Source organism: Mytilus edulis, chromosome 2 (assembly GCF_963676685.1).
Source record: "Mytilus edulis chromosome 2, xbMytEdul2.2, whole genome shotgun sequence".
NCBI classification, from domain to species: domain Eukaryota; kingdom Metazoa; phylum Mollusca; class Bivalvia; order Mytilida; family Mytilidae; genus Mytilus; species Mytilus edulis.
This window is the reverse complement of record NC_092345.1, coordinates 23592909-23612990: the sequence shown is the minus strand read 5'-3', so window position 1 is coordinate 23612990 and position 20082 is coordinate 23592909. Positions and strand designations below refer to the sequence as shown.

Sequence of the window (20082 nt, the reverse complement as noted above, 5' to 3'; positions counted from 1 at the left end):
TAAAGAAAGTTACAGCATTTTAAAACTGGTGATTTGGATATATCAAATCTTTGTATTGTGCTATCTTAAGATGACAAACAACTTCAATACCTTTGATGTACGACACGTTCTTTGACATAACCCTGGTTCATATACTTTCTGCCCAGACACTGTGACGTTTTACAAAGTCCAAGTAAGCCAATGAATCAGGTATTACGGGTTAATGGCTTTAGCATATCAATAAACTCATCATAGATACCAGGATCGAAATTTTGTACTTTCGCAAGACGGGCTTTTCGTCTACAAAAGACTCATCGACTTCGCTCGAATAAAAAAAAGTTAAAAAGGTCAAATAAAGTACGAAGTTGAAGAGCATTGAGGGCAACAATTGCTAAATATTTTGCAAAATAAATCTAAGGTAATTCTTTCCAGAGGTAGAAGTGCCTTAATAATTCAAAAAATCAAGTTTTGTATTATACTAAACAGTTAACTTATAACCATATCGATAATAATTCATGTCAACACAGAAGTTGACTACTGGGCTTGGAATACTCTCGGGGAATAAAAACTTCACCAGCAGTGATCGACCAAGTGGTTGTAAATAAGTTCATCATAGATATCAGGATTGAAATATTGTATTTTCACCAGACGCGCGTTTCGTCTTAAAAAACTCATCAGTGACGCTCGAATAAAAAAAATCAACTGTCCTTTATATCGTGTAACAATGATAGTACATTTAAAAAGAAACACTCATGTTTCAAACAAATTAGATAACCGATTTTAGATACACAAGTCATTTAACACATAAATATTTACAGTAATCACGTGTCTGAGAATAAAACGAAAGAACTGACTCGATTTAGGCAAGACATTTAGATTTTTGGTTGAAAATAAAGAAAACTTCAAACTTCAAACTGTTGATCATAAAATGATTTAACTTTGAATTAACCTTTTTTCAAATTTTACTTTCGTTTTTTGGTAAAATATGATGCCGATTAAGGAAGTGATATACTATATCAAAGTTACAGTTCCATAGGTAAACAACTTAATAATGTGAAATGGCTGCCGCTATTCTTGGCAAAACAGAAGTAGGTGTGAATGAATTCGGACGAGATGTGGAAGTTCCTGAAAATCCCATAGCAAAACTTATGTACTATTTTGATAGTATTTGCTATGCAATGGATATGGATCGACAGGCAAGTCCAGATAAAATTAAAAAGTTGAGAAATTATTCACGGTACAGGCAGTTGACTGATGAAGAAAGGGATCTTCTTCTGTTGCTCTGCGTTCGATTTTCTCCTGATGAACTGATAAACAAATGCCTTTTTCTGGACGAAGAAATGTGTGGCAACGACATAAACAAGTTTTACAAACTGGGAGCAGTCCGCCACCGCTTTTTGATCACCGAAGAAATCATTATTGGCGGTCAGACTACACATGTCAAGCAAATTTTATGCTTTCGAAAAATGTGGTTGGAATACTGCTATTTGGAACCAATGAAGAATGTGGAGAAAGAATTGCGATCAATTGCTGGTAAACTCACGGGTAGACCTCAATCCGGCACAAATAGCGGACCACAAACGGTAGCTGTCCAACAGCGTCGACCTCAATCCGGCGCAAACAGAGGACAACAAGCGGGAGCTGTTCAACAGCGTAGACCAAGCCCAGATGTTGCTGTACAACAACAAAGACGTCAACAGAGGACACAACCTACCCCGGCACCACCTTCGCCACAAGAAGGAAAGAAAAAAGATTGCGTAGTAATGTAACTAAAATTTGCGGGTTCGATTGACACTGGAATTGTAACAGTAGAAGTTATTTGGTAATTGTTATTTGGCATACATGTATCTTGGAAAAATATATTTTTGTCACTCAATTAATTTTTGAGAATAAAAAAACAATTGTTTCATGTACAACCAAATGAGGCTAATTTAATTTTTAAACTTCCCCATAACGTCGATGGTAGAAAAGATATATATTTTCACGCAAATTGTTCCTTCGATTTATTTAATAAGTTTAACGATTGGAATACCGTTTGTCGTCGTATTTGGTGAAACCAATTGCTATGCACTGTTCACGTTAAAGCTAGTTTTCATTCATGTCATACTACCACTATTGTAACAAACTCGGCGACATAGACATGTTATTACAGTAAACCAAATCCCGAAGCTGTCCATTCACAATTCCTTGGAATAATAGACCTTTACTTCTAGGAAACCTTGGTTCAATAGCCTCATTGTTAGTAACAACATCATATTAAGGAAATTCTAATAGGGGACACAAGGTCTTCAAGAAAAGCACAATTGTATGTAACAGTTTGCATAGGAATGCCGAATTTTAGTTGGAAAATACGTCCTCCAAACGTATACATTATTTCTATAAAAAAAAAAACATCCCAGAAAACAGTGTTATAAATTTTCAAAATAAAAAATATCGAGTTTTTGCTTTTTGTTCAAGAAGTATAATCTAATTGTAGCAGAATGTGCCGAAGAAACAAAGGGTTTTTATAATCCGATATTAAATATAATTCAACTTTCTCCTTGAAATTATTCTACATTAGAGTTTTGTTATAATTACAGTACACAGGATCTTAGTTGCATCTGTGCATTTTTAGGCTGTGAAAACGTTATACGGTATCTCTGAACATGCGAGTTTATATATATATTTTGCCACATTTAGAAAATTAATACGAAAAGGTGATTTATAACCCCTCCCTCTCTTGAAAAATAGTATCGTAAGTAAACAACATGTGAAACTTAAGAAAATGCATCATGATTTTATTAGCCACAACAAACTTTAAAATCTACGGATATGTGTAAAACTGTCAAAACATTTTAAGTGCACGCATGTTAGAATTATATTGATATTCGCATATAGGGTTCATGAAGTGTTTTGTCTATAAATCAAATGTAATCAATATATTTCCATGCACCTATTCAAACTCAAATGTATGCACAACTATTACCTATGTAGAATCAATAATTCTAAATTCATAATTGATGTCATGTTAATAGATGGAGCTTGAACATTGTAATTTTGAATATCAAGTTTATGAAGCAGTATATTTCGTAGGATAGCAATATCTATTGAAATTTATTTTTAGTTTTTAATTAGTTAGAGACTGCAGGCTATAAGTTTAGAATTCTAGAAACTCAGCTTTGCGAAAAATAGATTTGAGTCTATCTGAATACCCCCGTCCTGTTTTAATCAGTAATTTGTGAAAGAAAACTTTGATTTTTTTTCAATGTAATTATCAAATATTCCTTCGACCTTTGGTGATCATGATAATAATCAGCTCTGTGGTTTTAATGTTAAAAGTACGCGATCATTATTGCTTCAGCGTTGTGTTCCCCACTTCCATAACATAACTGAATTCATGACAATTTGTTTATCGAACTAGTATTTTAATGATTGTCAAAGTAAACAGACTTTTTGTTTCATACATTTTGATAAATTAATTCACAGATCTTAAACTTTTGAAACGTGTATATTAATTTTTTGAAGTTCAATTTGTGCTATATAAATGAGTCTTGGACATCTATATAAACTTATTTAAAATTTATTTTTGGATTAAATTGAATAATATTTAGAACAGATGTTTAAGAGGGATTAATCAAATTACAGGACAAAAGGGAATGGAAAGAAAAATGAAAGTTTCCTGTTTTTTTCTTCAAAAGTAGAACTTGAAATGGTATAATTTGATCCGAGTATTGGGCTTAAAAATGTACTAAAAAAATACCGTCTTTTTGAAGGTTAAATGGTCGTGTATTTTTTATTAACAGGTTGCATATCATTGTCTATATTCAGTATATATACATATTTGTTTGTTTTGATTATTTGCGATTGTAATAATTGAAGAATTTTTTAAAATTTCAATGATTGATAAGTTTACTTTTTAAATGGTGATACTTATATATAGTAGTTATATTAAAATCATGTACACGAAGAACAAATGATTTGTTTTTTTAAATATTTTCCCCTGGAGCTGACGTCTCTGATTATTAAATTTCGGTTTCCAAAAGTTTAAAATTCTTTATATTTTAAAGAAAACCTACTAATATGAAACAGTGGTTTCTCATTGATGACCATTTACATTACAAAATGTATTCACAGTAAGCAGTGTTTTACAAATTAAGCCTTTTTATAGGAACTTTAACATACCGTAACCGTATAGTAAAGCGAAAACTTCGAAAGAAATAATCATTGAAAAATCCAAAGCATATGCCACTGGCAAACAGTGCTTACTTAAGTTTAATATCTAGTTGCAAAACTGTTTAGCATTGCCATGTGCTCAAATGCTTGTCTCAAGAATTTGTTTTCCAGTGCGTTGCTTTCTTTCCTGTCACTTTGTTTTAACAATATGACAATGTTTTCTATTCATTTGATGCATGTGTTTTGAGGTTTTAAATTTTTCATTTGTTAAAGGACTATTCGTTGAATTTTCCTTGGAGTTCGGTATTTTTGTTCTTTTTTTTTCATTGATGGACTCAGTGTTGACGGTAAATCTTTAACATTTGCCCATCATATCTATCTTATTTTTGGAACCAAATGGTAATACTAGTTGTATTGGAATGAAATGAGTATTTGTTGAAATGCGCACTGCCGAGAAAACATGTTGCATTATAAATATGGTCGTTATTATACAAAATGTATTGGACAATACTGGTATGCCCAGGATAGAAATATGTCACTGTGCAATCACGAATTACTCATTCTGGAATGCGATAGGGATGGAAAAAGTACAGCATTTTGTTTAACAAATACTCTTCCTTACTGACCATGTTCTATCAATAACAGAGTTGTTTTATCAGTTACATCAACCATAAATTGCAACAAGAAATGTTGCACGACTGTGACATTTAGTCTTTAAGCGATCTGATTGACCCAGACATCGTTTACTAGATCGCTGATGACCCTGAATTTCTTATTGATCCATTAAATATATTTAAATACACTATGCTGGTGACGTAAGTGTTTCTTTTATATAAAGAATGAACATACGAATCAATGTCTGTCTGTATGACGCAGTCACAGGAAGATGCTCTTGATTTATAAATGTATGCAAATAAACTCATCATTTGTAAAAATATCATTTAGTGTTATTTAGATGCTAATTTTCTTAAACATAATAAATAATTGTATGATGTAATGCCATTAAATCGGTCCGTTTTTATTTCAATTTATTAACTGTTAATTGTATATATCAGTCTGAGTACTGTTTAACTATCATTTAAGTTGAACATATTTAGACTCGTCCAGTTCAGGGGAATTAGGTTTCTGCAAGTGCTTTTTATGTACTTTTCTTATATTTTTGACGGTTTGTAAGTCAGTAAAAGTTCAATGATTAAGTTAATATTGACATTAAAAGACTTCCTCACAAAAAGGGCTGTTCTAATCCCCTCGCCCTTCGGGCTCGGGGCTCTGAACATCCCTTTTTGTTTGGAGGTCTTTTAATATCAATATTAACTTATCATTGAACTTTTACTATTACATAGATACCAGGACTTAAATTTTGTATTTGCGCCAGACGCGCGTTTCGTCTACAAAAGATTCATCAGTGACGCTCGAAAAGTTCAAAAGTCCAAATAAAGTACGTAGTTGAAGAGCATTGAGGATAAAAAAAACCAAGTAGTTTACCGATGTTCAAATCTTATAAATCGATTAAGACAAATCAAGGTAACTAACAACAAAGAGTCTGTCAAACTGGATTTTTTAACATTAATTTGTGTCCTGGCATTTTCCAATATTACAAGGACCGTATATAACTCATGAACTGTAAAAATGACAATCATCAATATTGAACTTGAGCTGCATTTTGTCATCAGTAACGTAACTTCATATCATATTTTGAAAAACTTTGGTTTATCAAGTCATCAGAAAACGCACGGACACTATTTGGCAGCCGATAACTCGCCCGCCCACAGTACATCCCCAAATCAATAACCGATTTTTCATTCTGAAATCCGGTAAAAATTGAGGGAATCCAATTCTAAAAAGGTGCGTGACCGGATTAAATTGCAAGATAAACGTCTCAAGATTTGCATGCTTCACCCGCCATGCGAATCCACGTTTATTTAGGCACAATCGATAAAACTGCTCATTTTATGCATATGACAATTCTGGTAACTAATGATCTTTGACTGCGATAACATGTGCAAATAATTATCAAAGGTACCAGGATTATAATTTAATACGCTAGACGGGCGTTTCGTCTACATAAGACTCATCAGTGACGCTCAGATCAAAATAGTTGTAAAGCCAAACAAGTACAAAGTTTTGCCAAATACGACTAAGGTAATATATTCCTGGGATAAGAATGTTTTTCGAAAAAAAAAAAAAAGTTTTGACAACAGGTAATTTATTAAAAGTACCATATAAGTGAGTCATACTTGTATTTCTTTCTAATTATTTCGATCAGAGCATCACGGATAAGTCTTATATAGACGACACGCGAATCTGACGTATTAAATTATAAGCCTGGTATATTTGATAACTATTGAGACACCTATATAGCTGACAACTAAACTTGTGAAAGGTCGTATTGTTTGAAAATGCAGGAGAGTGTAACGTATAAATTAAGAAATCTGCGCCATATAAGATGAGCTAGTGGGTATGTTAATGTTGAGAAATGAGAATTTAACGAATAGAAAGTTGAGATCTTGACGTTTGTTTGTGATGCTTAGTCTTTAGTTTTCTATGTTTTGTCTTGTGTACTGATATTTGTCTGTTTGTTTTTTCTTTTTTATAAATGGCGTTGTCTGTTTATTTTCGAATTATGAGTTTGTATTTCCCTCTGGTATCTTTCGCCGCTCTTGTTAAAGGTTCTAGTTAGGAGTTTTTCATCTATGTATATCAATAAATGATCTTGTGCTTTTTTGTGTGTTTTTTTGTTGTGCAAGTACCGAATTTGTTGTGGCCATTGTCATGGATGGATACATTGTATCCCTTGTTTTTCTCGAGTTTCGTATGTGTCTTTAATATCAAAAGTACTTGCATGCAAAAACTCACTTATTTTATTACTATCGGTAGATATTCTTAAAAAAATGATATTGTGTTATTTTGGTTTCTTTAACATACTTATTTTCGTGTCGGTTGATTTCTCTCCCAGTTTAGTAATACCACGTCTTATTCACATTAATGTTATTTTATATTATAAAACAGAGCTTATACTTTTGAATAATTAACATATCTATGAATTACAACATAGCAAATGAGATAAAGGAAAATACAGCGTCTATCAGACAGACATGGCTTATCTCGGTCGTCTTATCTCGGTCGCCATGGATCACACCATTCTTCTCACAAGTCTCACTGTTCTATTCTTTGTGTCAGGTAAAACCATTAAGTGTCTGATATCGTCATTATTGTATAGTTCTTTGTGTTAAGCTTCGAAACAGCATATATTATCTTCTTATATCTATTTATATTAGTGTGAAATTGTACATCAAATGTGTTTTCTTTACGAGTTGTATTGCATGATTGAGTGCTGTTTGTTTTATTGACACAAATTTCAAGTTGTACAAACAAAGTGCTTGTATAAAAAGTTTTTATAATGAATGTGGCTGCTGTTCCTTGCATATACGTATTTCAAATTTAACGTGATATACAATATTTTTAGATAAAGATTATACTAGTAATTGATTTTGTGCATTTCAGAAATATTTTGAAACATAAAAGTCCTCCAAAGTTATGTTCAGAAATAATGTTATCTTATTTTTTTGTAAATTTCTTTGAGCGCTCTACCAGATATGCGAAACTAAAGCGTCAAGTGTTTTGTGTTGTCTCGAATCTGTATGAAATATTTGTCGCTGAACGTTATACATTTATAAGGTGATATTGGTTGAAACTTTTTTCGAATTTTCTTTGTTTTTTTGTAAAGTGTCGTGTGCCTGTCCTTCGGGATTTACAACGCATGAAAACAACTGTTATGTGTTACTTCCAGTTCCAACTACGTGGGCGGAAGCTTTGGTAACTATATAACTGAGGTTAAGTTACTTTAAGTAAACTGTTACAAGAAAATGTTAATTTTGTTTCAAATCTTACAAATTTTAATTTAGAAATAAATAAACAATCGAAATAAATACCAAAAACTCATCACTTTTCATACCTTTCGTTTTTCCAAAACCTTAATTTCCCCGGTTCTGATAACACTGTCATATACACATTTCAAATATATCGAAACATTATACTCTTGTGCTATTATCAAATTTGATAATGGGTTTCTGTCAGTTAATGTTCAAACCTTAACAAAATAAGGTAGACTTTAGTCGTCATCCAAATATTTTAAAAACCCGACTATATCTGCCAGCTGTATTTGGGCATTTTACTGTGAGACTGATAACTGACTCAGGTTTAGTTAGTGTTGGTAACACTTAGCAATAATCAGTTTACAATTTTTAAAGAATCAAAACCCTGATACATCCAATCATTGTGCAAATCGTAACACATACATTAACCAGAATATAAAAATGATCGGCATGACAAGGGATTCTGCATGATGCTTCTTTGGGCATACTTGACTCAAAAAGTCTGAGAGAAACTAAAACATACGACTAACTAATTAAAAAAAAGTCTATAGAAATAATAAAAGCAAAATCAGGTTAATAAGTATTATTATGTTATATTGATTAATATATATATTTAGCGACTCTGTGATGCAGTAAAAGCAAAATTGGCATGGATAGAAAACGGCGCTGAGAACACATTCATCGTTCAGATGTTGAAAAAAGCAAACAGTAAGTATATACAGTAATGCGAATCGGATAGTTAGATGCATTTAATGAAGGTTCTAAAGTGTCACCAGCATTGTTTCCTAGTTACAGTATAACCAGGTTGAAAAGTGGCTTTTGTTTGTCACCACAAAATATTTTATGTTCATAATATAATGACATAGATTATATTTTCATGGCACAGAAAATTTCTGGTTTTGATGCCAATCAATGATGGTATCCAGTACATATAACAAAATACACGTTAACATCTATACGTGAAATAAACTACCTGTAAAATATAGGGAGCTGTGACAAAATTATAACGATTAAGTTGAAGAATAAAATTTCAGAAAACAGAAATTCCTTCATATTAAGTAATCTGAAAAACAGAAATTACGATTTTTACAAAAATTTGTGTTAACATAATACTTGGGTTTCAATTTTTTCACCATGGCAATTTTCTTCTTTTCTAAACTGATGATAATTTTTTTTACCCAAGTACGGCCGTAAAAATTCTTAAATAAATAGAAGAATTAAGTTGTACCTATTTATCGTGTCTGTATATTCTTTACCGTCTTCCAATATGCCCATAACTAAAAAAAAATGACTGCAGTATGACTATCCTAAATCATCCTGAATTAAAGAGTACAAAGGAAAAGATAACACACCTGAAATACCAGTGTATTGCTTATCTTATCTTTGTGTGAAATACTGTTTACTTTTTAAGTGATCTTTTAGTTATTTCGTAAGGTGAATATATATGGTAAGTACAGATACTTTTTGGATCTCTGATAAAATAACCAAAAATGAATTTATATTCTTGAGCACAATACGTGTCATGGGATATCCATTGTTATAGTTCAGTGTTTTTGTTGTTTAGTTATTTTCCTCTTATAGTTGATGTGTTTCCCTCGGTTTAAGTTTGTTACCCGGATTTTTATTTGCTTAATCGTACTTTGACTATCAAACAGTCTTTATTATATCTATCATTGGTTCCAATAGCAGTCAAATTTATAAAAAAAATACAGAATCTTATCAGTGCAAACATCTCAAATGGTATAACATAACTGCCGAAACCGTCTTTTACAAATCTTGTTCGGACTTGTCATCTTAGCTTTTGGAAAATGGCATAATTTCATGAGCTGGAAATTCATAATAAACAAAAATTACTTGTTTAAAACATAGCAATGCAGGTTACTGGTTACTGGTTGGATGTTAAAGTTAAAAAGACTAATATATGAATCGTGCTAATAGCGTATATTTCGGGTATAACATTCACAAATTAATCGATTGATTGTTCTTGCTGAAATCATATCGGGGAAACATTTAATACAGTTTAGGACGGCAAATTAACAATAAAAAACAATAGGCAGTTTTTCAGTAGGGAGTCTACCAAGATGATGAGAGACAATTTGGAATGCCACTGAAACAAGGTATGTTCGGCAGAGAGCATGCAACATCAAACTACACAAGGTATCGGAATCATGGATCGAACGTGGTTGTAAATTTATAAATACTGCATAGCTAAACGAAGATTAAATTATTCTAAAGCTTTACTGCCAATCGGTAGATGTCTAAAGAATGACCATGTTTCTATACTCCAGTTAGCCAATAACAATTCATAAACAAATGCCAATCGAAGATTAAGTTTTTTAAGAATTGTTATTTGATTCTATCCATGGTTTTGAGCATTTCCTTTTCTTTTACTTTTTTTTTGTAATGTCACCTTGCCTTCCTTTTAAAATTTTGCGTTTACAAATAATAAAAATAAATATAAAAATAAATAATAACCAAAGACGATATTCTAGCAACAGGTCATTCAACAGAGGTGTGGTTGGGAGGAACAGATATGTTACTGGAGGGTATGTGGATGTGGGCAGACGATATGGAACTGATCGAATACACTAACTGGTTTCCGAATGAACCCAACAATGCAGGGAACAATCAACACTGTTTAGGGATGATGGTGAACCATGATTTCAAGTGGGATGATTATTCATGTAGCCTAACGAACTATCCCTTGTGTAAAAGGATGTAAGTTTAGTTTTTGAAAGAGGGGCGAAATATACCAGAGGGACAGTCAAACTCATAGATCGAAAATAAACTGACAACGCCATGGCTAAAAATGAAGAAGACAAAAAGACACATCATAGTACACATGACACAAGATAAAAAACGAAAGACTAAGCAACACGAACCCCACCAAAAACTGGGGGTAATTGCAGGTGCTCCGGAAGGGTAAGCAGATCCTGCTTCACCTGTTGCATCCATTGTGTTGCTCATGTATTTAAAAACCCGGTATATAGTCTAATTCGGTAGGTCACATTCACATTGGCACATTTCTTATTCACTTTCAAACAAGGGGGAAATCTTAAATTTTTATGTTGATATCATTTCGTAATAGTTTATAGGACTTAACACAACTTAAACATTTGAAATAGAAAATTTATTTTTAACTATCAACTTGAAAAAGAATAAATAAAGGCAACAGTAGTATACCGCTGTTCAAAACTCATAAATCCAGGGACAAAAAACAAAATCGGGGTAACAAACTAAAACCGAGGGAAACGCATTAAATATAAGAGGAGAACAACGACATAACACCGAAACGTAACACACACAGAAACGGACCAAGCATCAGACAAAACACCACGAGAATAACAAATATAACATGAAAACCAAATACATGAATTTGTGATAGACAAGTACCGTGCCACGTCTGATCTCAATATCTCAAAAATAAGAGAAAACACAAACGACTCAACGTTAAAATGCAACACACACAGAAACGAACAATAATATAACAATGGCCATCTTCCTGACTTGGTACAGGACACTTTTAAAGGGGAATAAAAGTGGTGGGTTGAACCTGGTTTTGTGGCATGCCAAACCTCGCACTTTAATGGCAAAGTTAAATATAACATTGAAATGACAACATAATATTACAGGACTACAATACAAATAAATAGGAGAACATAAAATACACTATCAACGCCTAATTTCTTATTAAAGTTGGCGGAATACTTAGTTGAGCAGCTTGCAAATCATGCAAATGGGGATACAAGCATGAAACTTTGAACATGCCTTTAGATGTATGTTATCAAATTCAGGGGGTAGCCACGAAAAAAAACCCATCTCATCATGGCGGTCATATTTGATGTTCAAAATGACGTCTATCCATGTGCAATAAATCAAATATATGTTCCCTTCTACATAAATATTGCCTGCATTTTATTAAAAATTTTACTAGATAGAATGAATGAAGATTTTATTGCCTATTTGTAGTAATAAAACATCACTTCCGATCAAATATCGGTCGATAACTCACTTCCAATATTATAAATATCTTACATTTGATCCATACCACCACAAGCCAACTCCACTAATATTGACCTATTGATTGTTAAATAGACTTGCATAGCTGACTATGCGGTATGGGTTTTGCTCATTGTTGAAGGCCGGACGGTGACCTATAGTTGTTAATGTCTGTGTCATGTTGGTCTTTTGTGGATAGTTGTCTCATTGGCAATCATACCCCATCTTCTTTTTTATATTGCAATTTGTATTTAACACATCTTATTTTAGATTATTTTTTGTTGCACTAGAATTCAAAACAAGATAAAATTTAGTATTTGTTTAGTTATGAATGTTTCTATATATTTGACTGTAAGAAATTATATGGTCATTAATAGGAAATAGAAAATAGTGAAATAATATGTGTTAAATTCCGCATGTAACACTTTTCGCGTGTAAGAGTTTAAAGAATTTAAACTTGCAATTGTACTTAAATATATGTCTAAACCAAAGAAATTAATCTCTATTACAGGCAAGACGATGGTGAACAGTCAGTAATTGGATGAAATGAGTAAACCCCCATAAAAAAAATAAACAAAAATAGATTTTGCATTGTGGTGACTACACTAAGAGACAGAGGCATATCTAGAGTTCACAACCTATTCAGGAATCATAAGATAGAAGAACGATTCAAAATGTACTAAACTCCGAAGAAAATTCAAAGAGGAAAGTCCCTAATCAAATGGCAAAATCAAAAGCTCAAACACATCAAACGAATGGATAACAACTGTCATATGCCTGACTTGGTACAGGCATTTTGTTATGTGGCAAATGGTGGAATAAAACCTGGTTTAATTAATACTTCACACAGTTAACTCTCTACATCACAATTTTGTTGGTCTTCACAGTGCTCTTTAAGCGAGCTTATCAATACTATATCAATCTAGCGGTCCTAGAGTTTTACAACGGACATAAAATAGGGACGAAAGATACCAGAGGGACAGTCAAACTCATAAATCGAAAATAAACTGACAACGCTATGGCTAAAAATGAAAAGGACAAACAGACAGACAATATTACACATGACACAACACAGAAAACTAAAGAATTAACAACACGAACATAATTGCTGGTTTTGATATATGTTTCTAGCTTATGACGATTGGCAGTGCGTACAATTGTTTATATGTCACATGTTTTGTTTTACATTGACTTGTTATAAATAAAATTGTGATGTATATACTGCAGTTATATTTGGTATTCAACAGCAGCTTTTCTTGCAACCGGATATTCAAATATTGAAATTTGCATAGTAATTATAAAGTTCATTGATACCAATGATATAAGTAAACAGAAAATACATTTTTATGCAAAAGGTAAATCAATTTTAACCAACGTGAAGGTTGAAACGAAGCTAGCTGGGTCGACATTTCCAACGTAATAAGACCACTTTCCTACCTTAGGAATAGATAACATTAGCTGTACTTGGCAAACATTTTCGGAGTTTTGGTCCTCAATGCTCTTTAACTTCGTATTTTATTTGGGCTTTTATTTTTTTTTTGGATTCGAGCATTACTGATGAGTCTTTTGTAGACGAAACGCGCGTCTGACGTAAATACCAAATTTAATCCTGGTATCTATGATGAGTTTATTTACAACCACTGGGTCGATGCCAATGCTTGTGGAGTTTTAATTCCCTAAGGACATCACCAGCCCAGTAGTCAGCACCTCTGTGCTGACATGAATTATCATTGATATGGTGATTTTTATAAATTTATTGTTTACAAAACGTTTTAATTTTTGAAATACTACGGCTTTTCTACCTCAGGAATAGTTTTTTGTAGACGAAACTCGCGTCTGGCGTGAGTAGAACATAAAAAATTTAATCATGGTATCTATGATGAGTTTGTTTGAATGCTTATAAACACTGCATATGTCCAAAATAAAAATAAAGGTATACAGAACAAATGATAAATAAGCAAATATTTATAAGTCACCTTTGTTCAAACCTGCACCTTATATAAAGCTATATAAGACCCCGAGATTAAAAAAAGATGAAAATAACTCAAAATGTATTTAAACAACAGCATGAATCGATTAAGGCTATGAAATACACGGACATCCAGATCTTTGAAAATAGTTTTATTGGTACTGATATTGATTTTGTTATCAGTAAATGAAAAATCTAAATATTATTGTTAAATACATATGAACTTTCATGGATCTACACTCTTTCGATTCGGGTATCTTGGCATTGCACAAGGTCATGTTTTTCATTGACTGTCTTTACAAAAATCAATTGGACTTTGGATGTGTACTGATTGATAATTTAGTCTTAGATGCATAGTTTTTTTTATTAGTTATTATTGGCTATGAACTAGCTATCAGTGACTGTGAGTACTCTCAGATCTGTACTTAGTGTCTTTTTGTTATTGGGATGTAAAAGTAACCGGCCACGTCCATTTTATGTTTTTGTCATATGTATTTCTATTTGTATCCATCTGATGAGTTTAGACTTTTTTTTAACTAATTTTTATAGTTCGTTCTTATGTTGTACTGTTACAACACTGTCCAAGGTTAGGGGAGGGTTTGGATCCTACTGACATGTTTAACCTCGCCTTTTTTGTAAGTATTTGCCTGTCCCCAATCGGGAGCCTGTAATTCGGTGGTTATCGATTGTTGCTCTGTTACATATTTGTTTTTCGTTCATTTTTTGTACATTAACTAGCCAGTTAGTTTTCTCGTTTGAGGTATGGGATTTGCTCATTGTTGAAGGACATACGATAGTATAAAGTTGTTAATTACTGTGACATTTGTTATATAGGATTTTGTCTAATGCTTAGTCCGTTTCTGTGTGTGTGTGTGTGTGTGTGTGTTACATTTTAATGTTGTGTCGTTGTTCTCCTCTTATATTTAATGCTTTTCCCTCAGTTTTAGTTTGTTACCCCGATTTTGATTTTTGTCCATGGATTTATGAGTTTTGAACAGCGGTATGCTACTGTTGCCTTTATTGGTCTCCTGTGGAGAGTTATCTCATTGGCAATCATACTACGTCTTCTTTTTTTATGTCAATAATGACAGAGAGAAACCAACAGTAGATACTGGATTACTGGCTCCTGTGTTTGGACATATGCATCATTTTTGTAATGCTCAAACGTCCATAACACGTATAGTGGTGTATAACATACATGTAACATACGAACCAATTGTCAAACTAAATCTAAAATTTCTGAAAAATAAAATAGATAATAAATACTTTTGGAGTAAACCTGCCTCAAAACATATTTACCAAATCATGTAATATTTAAATGTCGTCACTGTGTAACAAATTTAATTTGGTGTCTGGAATCCTAAATTTTTAAAGCACCATACAAGGAAAAAATGTAAAACTTTAAACAAAACGAAAGTAAATCAGGAAAATTATTCGATACAATTTTCTATTGCAATGCTTACCTGGTAACCTTTGCATACATTTCTTGTTCCGTCCTACGTCAATTTAATTTCATAAGCTTGACACGAGTTAATTAACAAAGATAAATTTAAGCTTTTAAAGATTTTTTGATGTCAAAAAAGATAGAAAAAGAATCCTTTTTACTCGACATTTTTTTGTGATAAGTTCAATTTTTGAATCAATATACATTCACAATAAATTAATGTCACGTCTGAAATATGACTTCAAATTTTCAGTAATTAGCAACAGACAGAAAGTCAATAAATTACACAGTATCTTATATTTGATAAATGGTTGTGCCAATTAAAAAGTTCTAATAATACTATGTTCTGACTGTAATTAGCATCTTATCCAACTTTAACGTTGTGATTTCTGTAAAGTTTGTGTTAGATCACTGTGTACAGACCTTGAAAGGAACAATGTCTAGCTTTTTTCTTCTTCTACATTTTATTTAATATTTCCTGACGTTAACGTATATAGAATCTTTTATTTTGTTTCAATTTGTATAAATTCCATTGACAAGAAACGCATGATGATATACTAGTAAATCACTGTATGTTATTATGTATTTTCGATACGGATACAGTTAGACAACGAGTGACATTTGGTTGAAGAATTCTTTTTATGATAATTACTACTATACCAGATAGTATCTCTGACTGGGAAACAGGGAACATGGTTTTATTGTTGGTCGCACTATTCATGATATTTCGTTTGCAGTCATATGCACTAACTGGTAAGTAAATTTTGCTTCCATACAGGACACTTACAGTTTTGAGGAGTTTATTACTCCCCAAAAACTTCAATATTGAAAAAAATTACCAGAGTAAAGGTAATTAAGCATAAAATATGTAACCACAATCTCTGTTGCGATCCAAAACTTTGTCAACTCTAAAAATAATTTGAATTATACCAGTTTAAATTACTCAGTTTTATTCATTTTGGGGTGGATGTACAGCAGTCAGGTTAAATTATCTAACCTTAGTCAAAATCTATCATTATTTTTTCAATCATTACCAAACTGCTATTTATTTGGGATGTTGAAATATGCAGCCTCTGTTTTCATTACTCTACCATTTTGTTGATGCTATACCCGTTTTTACTTTTTATAATAGTGATACAATAGTGTGGTGCATTAAATTTCTTTTCTAATATATTTAAAGATGTATACCTTTTAAAACATTTATAGAAAAAATAGATCTTAAATACATAATTTGGAATACATACATTTTGTATTGTTTCATATTTTATTTTAACTTACTAATGTGTTATCGAATTTGCTCATTGTTAAAGGTTGCACGGTAACACATAGTTGCATACATCTTCATGATCTGGTCTCTATTGACACTTGTATCATTACCAAATATATCATAAATGTATCTCTTTATTTTCGTATATCGGTAACCATGACAGATCTGACATAGCTTGAATAGTCAGAACATTGTATTTGGTTGGCGTGAAGGAACATATAGGGAAAGCAGAGGATTATTGTAGTATTTTGTAAGATCGCGAACACACGCCTGTCATGAGATGCTACCGTCTACTTATTCGTAAGGGTGATCTTCAGACCTCAGACGATTGTAATTGACATATATCTTTTGCGTTTTACAAGATGTCTTCCTTCATTGGTTTAATTGACATTGCGTCCATAACGACCAAGTCAAAAGACGATTTTGTATGAAATAAAATCTTTTAATCATATTGATAAGAGTGTTGCTAATAACTTAAAAGTTTGATATGTTTAACATAAACTGAAAATGGAAAACAGATTATGTGATTGATTGCCCAGATACATTTGAAAAAAACTCGGAAATGATGTAGTATATACATTTTCATTAGAATATAGGCACTGTTTGCTTGATAAATTTTCGTTTCAGTGATGTTTCATAAACTTTTGTATATACTTAATTGAGCTTTAATTTTTCAAAAACAATTTTCGTACCGCGAAAAAATAAAATGTCTAAATGTGTTCCCTAAAACACAGCGATTGAATAATAACGAAGTGAATGATGGACGATAATTGGATTATTCTACTTTGTATTAATCTTAGTCACGAACAAATAAACCTAAAATTTGAAAACCAGTGTTATATTAAAACTTTATTCTGCGAGTAGTTATATGAACAACTAAGAACTAAAGAGAATAATTAAACACATCTAAGATCAACTTTGTCGAAGCGAGTTGGAACCCTAGTTTGTTAAATAATTCGTACATTATCAAAAAAAAAAAACCACAAAGCAAAAAGGTTTCTTTTAATCATTTCAGTATCAGTACGCTGACTACTGAGATAATGGTTCTTTAAAGCATACTAGTATTTACCCAACAACGATTTCTACCAAGTGAATGAAAATAATACCCTAAATTGGTTCTGCGTCCGTAGCTCTTTTCTAGCTATAGGTTGAGCTTTATTGGGAACGCACAAACTTAAATACTTCAAGTATTCCACATTCCAAACTAAAAGACAAATTGAAAGAGTTGGTATTACTTTGCTTCATAAAAAGGATGGCCAACGTAGATACAAGTATCTTGTCTTAAGGAGGGATAAATCATACTTTGTAAAGAATCACTCTGATTCAAACAAAAAATTCTCTGAAACCGATATTATCAAGATGCTTGATTTCTTGATTGACAACATATTTGTAACGTTCGGAGGACGTGTTTTTCAACAGACTGTCGGCATCCCAATGGGAACAAACTGTGCCCCTCTACTTGCCGACTTGTTTCTTTATTATTATGAGGCTGACTTCATGCAGGAACTTCTTAGGAAGAAAAATAAGAAGTTAGCAATATCCTTTAACTCTACTTTCCGCTATATAGATGACGTTCTTTCACTAAACAATTCAAAATTTGGTGACTATGTGGAACGCATCTATCCCATCGAATTGAAGATAAAGGATACTACAGATACAGTTAAGTCGGCTTCATATCTTGACTTACATCTAGAAATTGACAATGAGGGTCGGTTGAAAACAAAACTTTACGACAAAAGAGATGATTTCAGCTTTCCAATTGTGAACTTTCCATTTCTAAGTAGCAACATTCCAGCAGCACCTGCATACGGGGTATATATCTCCCAATTGATACGATATTCCCGTGCTTGCATTTCCTATCATGATTTTCTTGATAGAGGGTTACTGCTCACAAGAAAGCTATTAAACCAAGAGTTCCAAATGGTGAAGTTGAAATCATCCCTTCGTAAATTTTACGGACGCCATCACGAGTTGGTTGACCGTTATGGAATAACCGTTTCACAAATGATATCGGATATGTTCCTTACGTCGTAACTACAATCTCCTTCCCTTTCATGAATGTGACCTACCGAATTAGACTATTTACCGGATTTGTAATTACATAAGCAACACGACGGGTGCCACATGTGGAGCAGGATCTGCTTACCCTTCCGGAGCACCTGAGATCACCCCTAGTTTTTGGTGGGGTTCGTGTTGTATTTTTTAGTTTTCTATGTTGTGTCATGTGTACTATTGTTTTTCTGTTTGTCTTTTTCATTTTTAGCCATGGCGTTGTCAGTTTGCTTTAGATTTATGAGTTTGACTGTCCCTTTGGTATATTTCGTCCCTCTTTCAAATGAACGATGTATAACGTCTTGAAAATGTTAAGAGCTACTAGTATATGACAATAAGGAGCACAAAAACATAAAAAATTAATTCTAACGTCAACTGTGCCTTATGGAATTGGAAAATTAGGACGAACATACTATATACCTCTATAATTGTCAAAAACAAAACTGTGTTAGAGAGTGTTTAAATAAAAGAAATACTAAAATTTATGATACTTTAGGGAACTATCACAGTAATATAAAGCAGATTAAAAAGCAGAATAAAAAATCTAAAATTATTTCGTAAAAAATCCAATCGTTCGATGTGTTTGAGCTGGTAATTTAAACATTTAACAAAGAACTTACCGATTTGAATTTCCCTTGGAGTCCAGTATTCTTGTTAATTTACTTTGTACTCGATACTCAAGAGAGGTCTTACATATCAAAGGAATACTCTTATTCAATCGATCATGTTGCTCATACAAGAACAAACTCGTTAATAATTCTTTTTTCGGTTAGATTAGATCAAAGCTCTACGTTTCTCGATTTTCTTTCCTTTTTAAACTATGTACGTATATCATAAATCGTAAGTAATGAATTTCAGAATAATCATCCAACATTTTGTTTGTATATTTTTTTATCAAGTATACACATTTTTGTGACTATGACGAAGTAAAATAAAAGTACTAATAAGGTTTTTTTTCACATTCTGTCGTTGGAGAGGTATCTTTATAGTTTACACTCATGGTGAAAAGAAATATAAATTATGACATAACTTGATTAAAATAAAGCAATTTTGCCTCCCAGCAGCAAATGGTATTTGTATGTTTCCAGTTTTTAATCGGCTTAATATTTATGCTGCTGATGAATTGTTTCTTTAACATTTTCAATATGTTTTGGAAAAATTGAAAATTTCTGTTTGTACTGTGTGTTTATTGATTTTCTAAATTATGTCTGGTGCCATCCATCGTTTCCTTTTATGATTAGATAATGGGTTTTTACTAGTATATTATAGCATAGTTATTAATTTCTCATCACTCACCAGTTTCATAATCATAGACCTTAAATTAACAACTGAGTAATACTGATAT

The 20082-nt window shown here is 32.2% G+C and overlaps 2 protein-coding genes across 2 annotated transcripts; both read left to right on the top strand.

The window, feature by feature from the left end:
* Nucleotides 1-950: 950 nt before the first annotated feature.
* On the top strand, nucleotides 951-3932 carry LOC139511763 (uncharacterized). Its single transcript, XM_071298814.1, has one exon. It carries the CDS (start codon nucleotides 1038-1040, stop codon nucleotides 1746-1748), a length of 711 nt encoding a protein of 236 aa, XP_071154915.1. The 5' UTR covers nucleotides 951-1037; the 3' UTR covers nucleotides 1749-3932.
* Nucleotides 3933-7224: 3292 nt separating this feature from the next.
* On the top strand, nucleotides 7225-12594 carry LOC139511762 (perlucin-like). The gene is made up of 5 exons (XM_071298813.1): nucleotides 7225-7311; nucleotides 7859-7947; nucleotides 8624-8714; nucleotides 10499-10724; nucleotides 12517-12594. Exons 1-5 carry the CDS (start codon nucleotides 7227-7229, stop codon nucleotides 12548-12550), a joined length of 525 nt encoding a protein of 174 aa, XP_071154914.1. The 5' UTR covers nucleotides 7225-7226; the 3' UTR covers nucleotides 12551-12594.
* The last annotated feature ends 7488 nt before the right edge of the window (nucleotides 12595-20082 follow it).

Coding starts and splice junctions, on each gene's coding strand:
- LOC139511762 (XM_071298813.1), top strand. CDS start 7,227: ATGGCTTATCTCGGTCGTCTTATCTCGGTCGCCATGGATCACACCATT. Junction 8,715..10,498: donor GATGTTGAAAAAAGCAAACA/GTAAGTATATAC, acceptor ACGATATTCTAG/CAACAGGTCATTCAACAGAG. Junction 10,725..12,516: donor TATCCCTTGTGTAAAAGGAT/GTAAGTTTAGTT, acceptor TCTCTATTACAG/GCAAGACGATGGTGAACAGT.
- LOC139511763 (XM_071298814.1), top strand. CDS start 1,038: ATGGCTGCCGCTATTCTTGGCAAAACAGAAGTAGGTGTGAATGAATTC.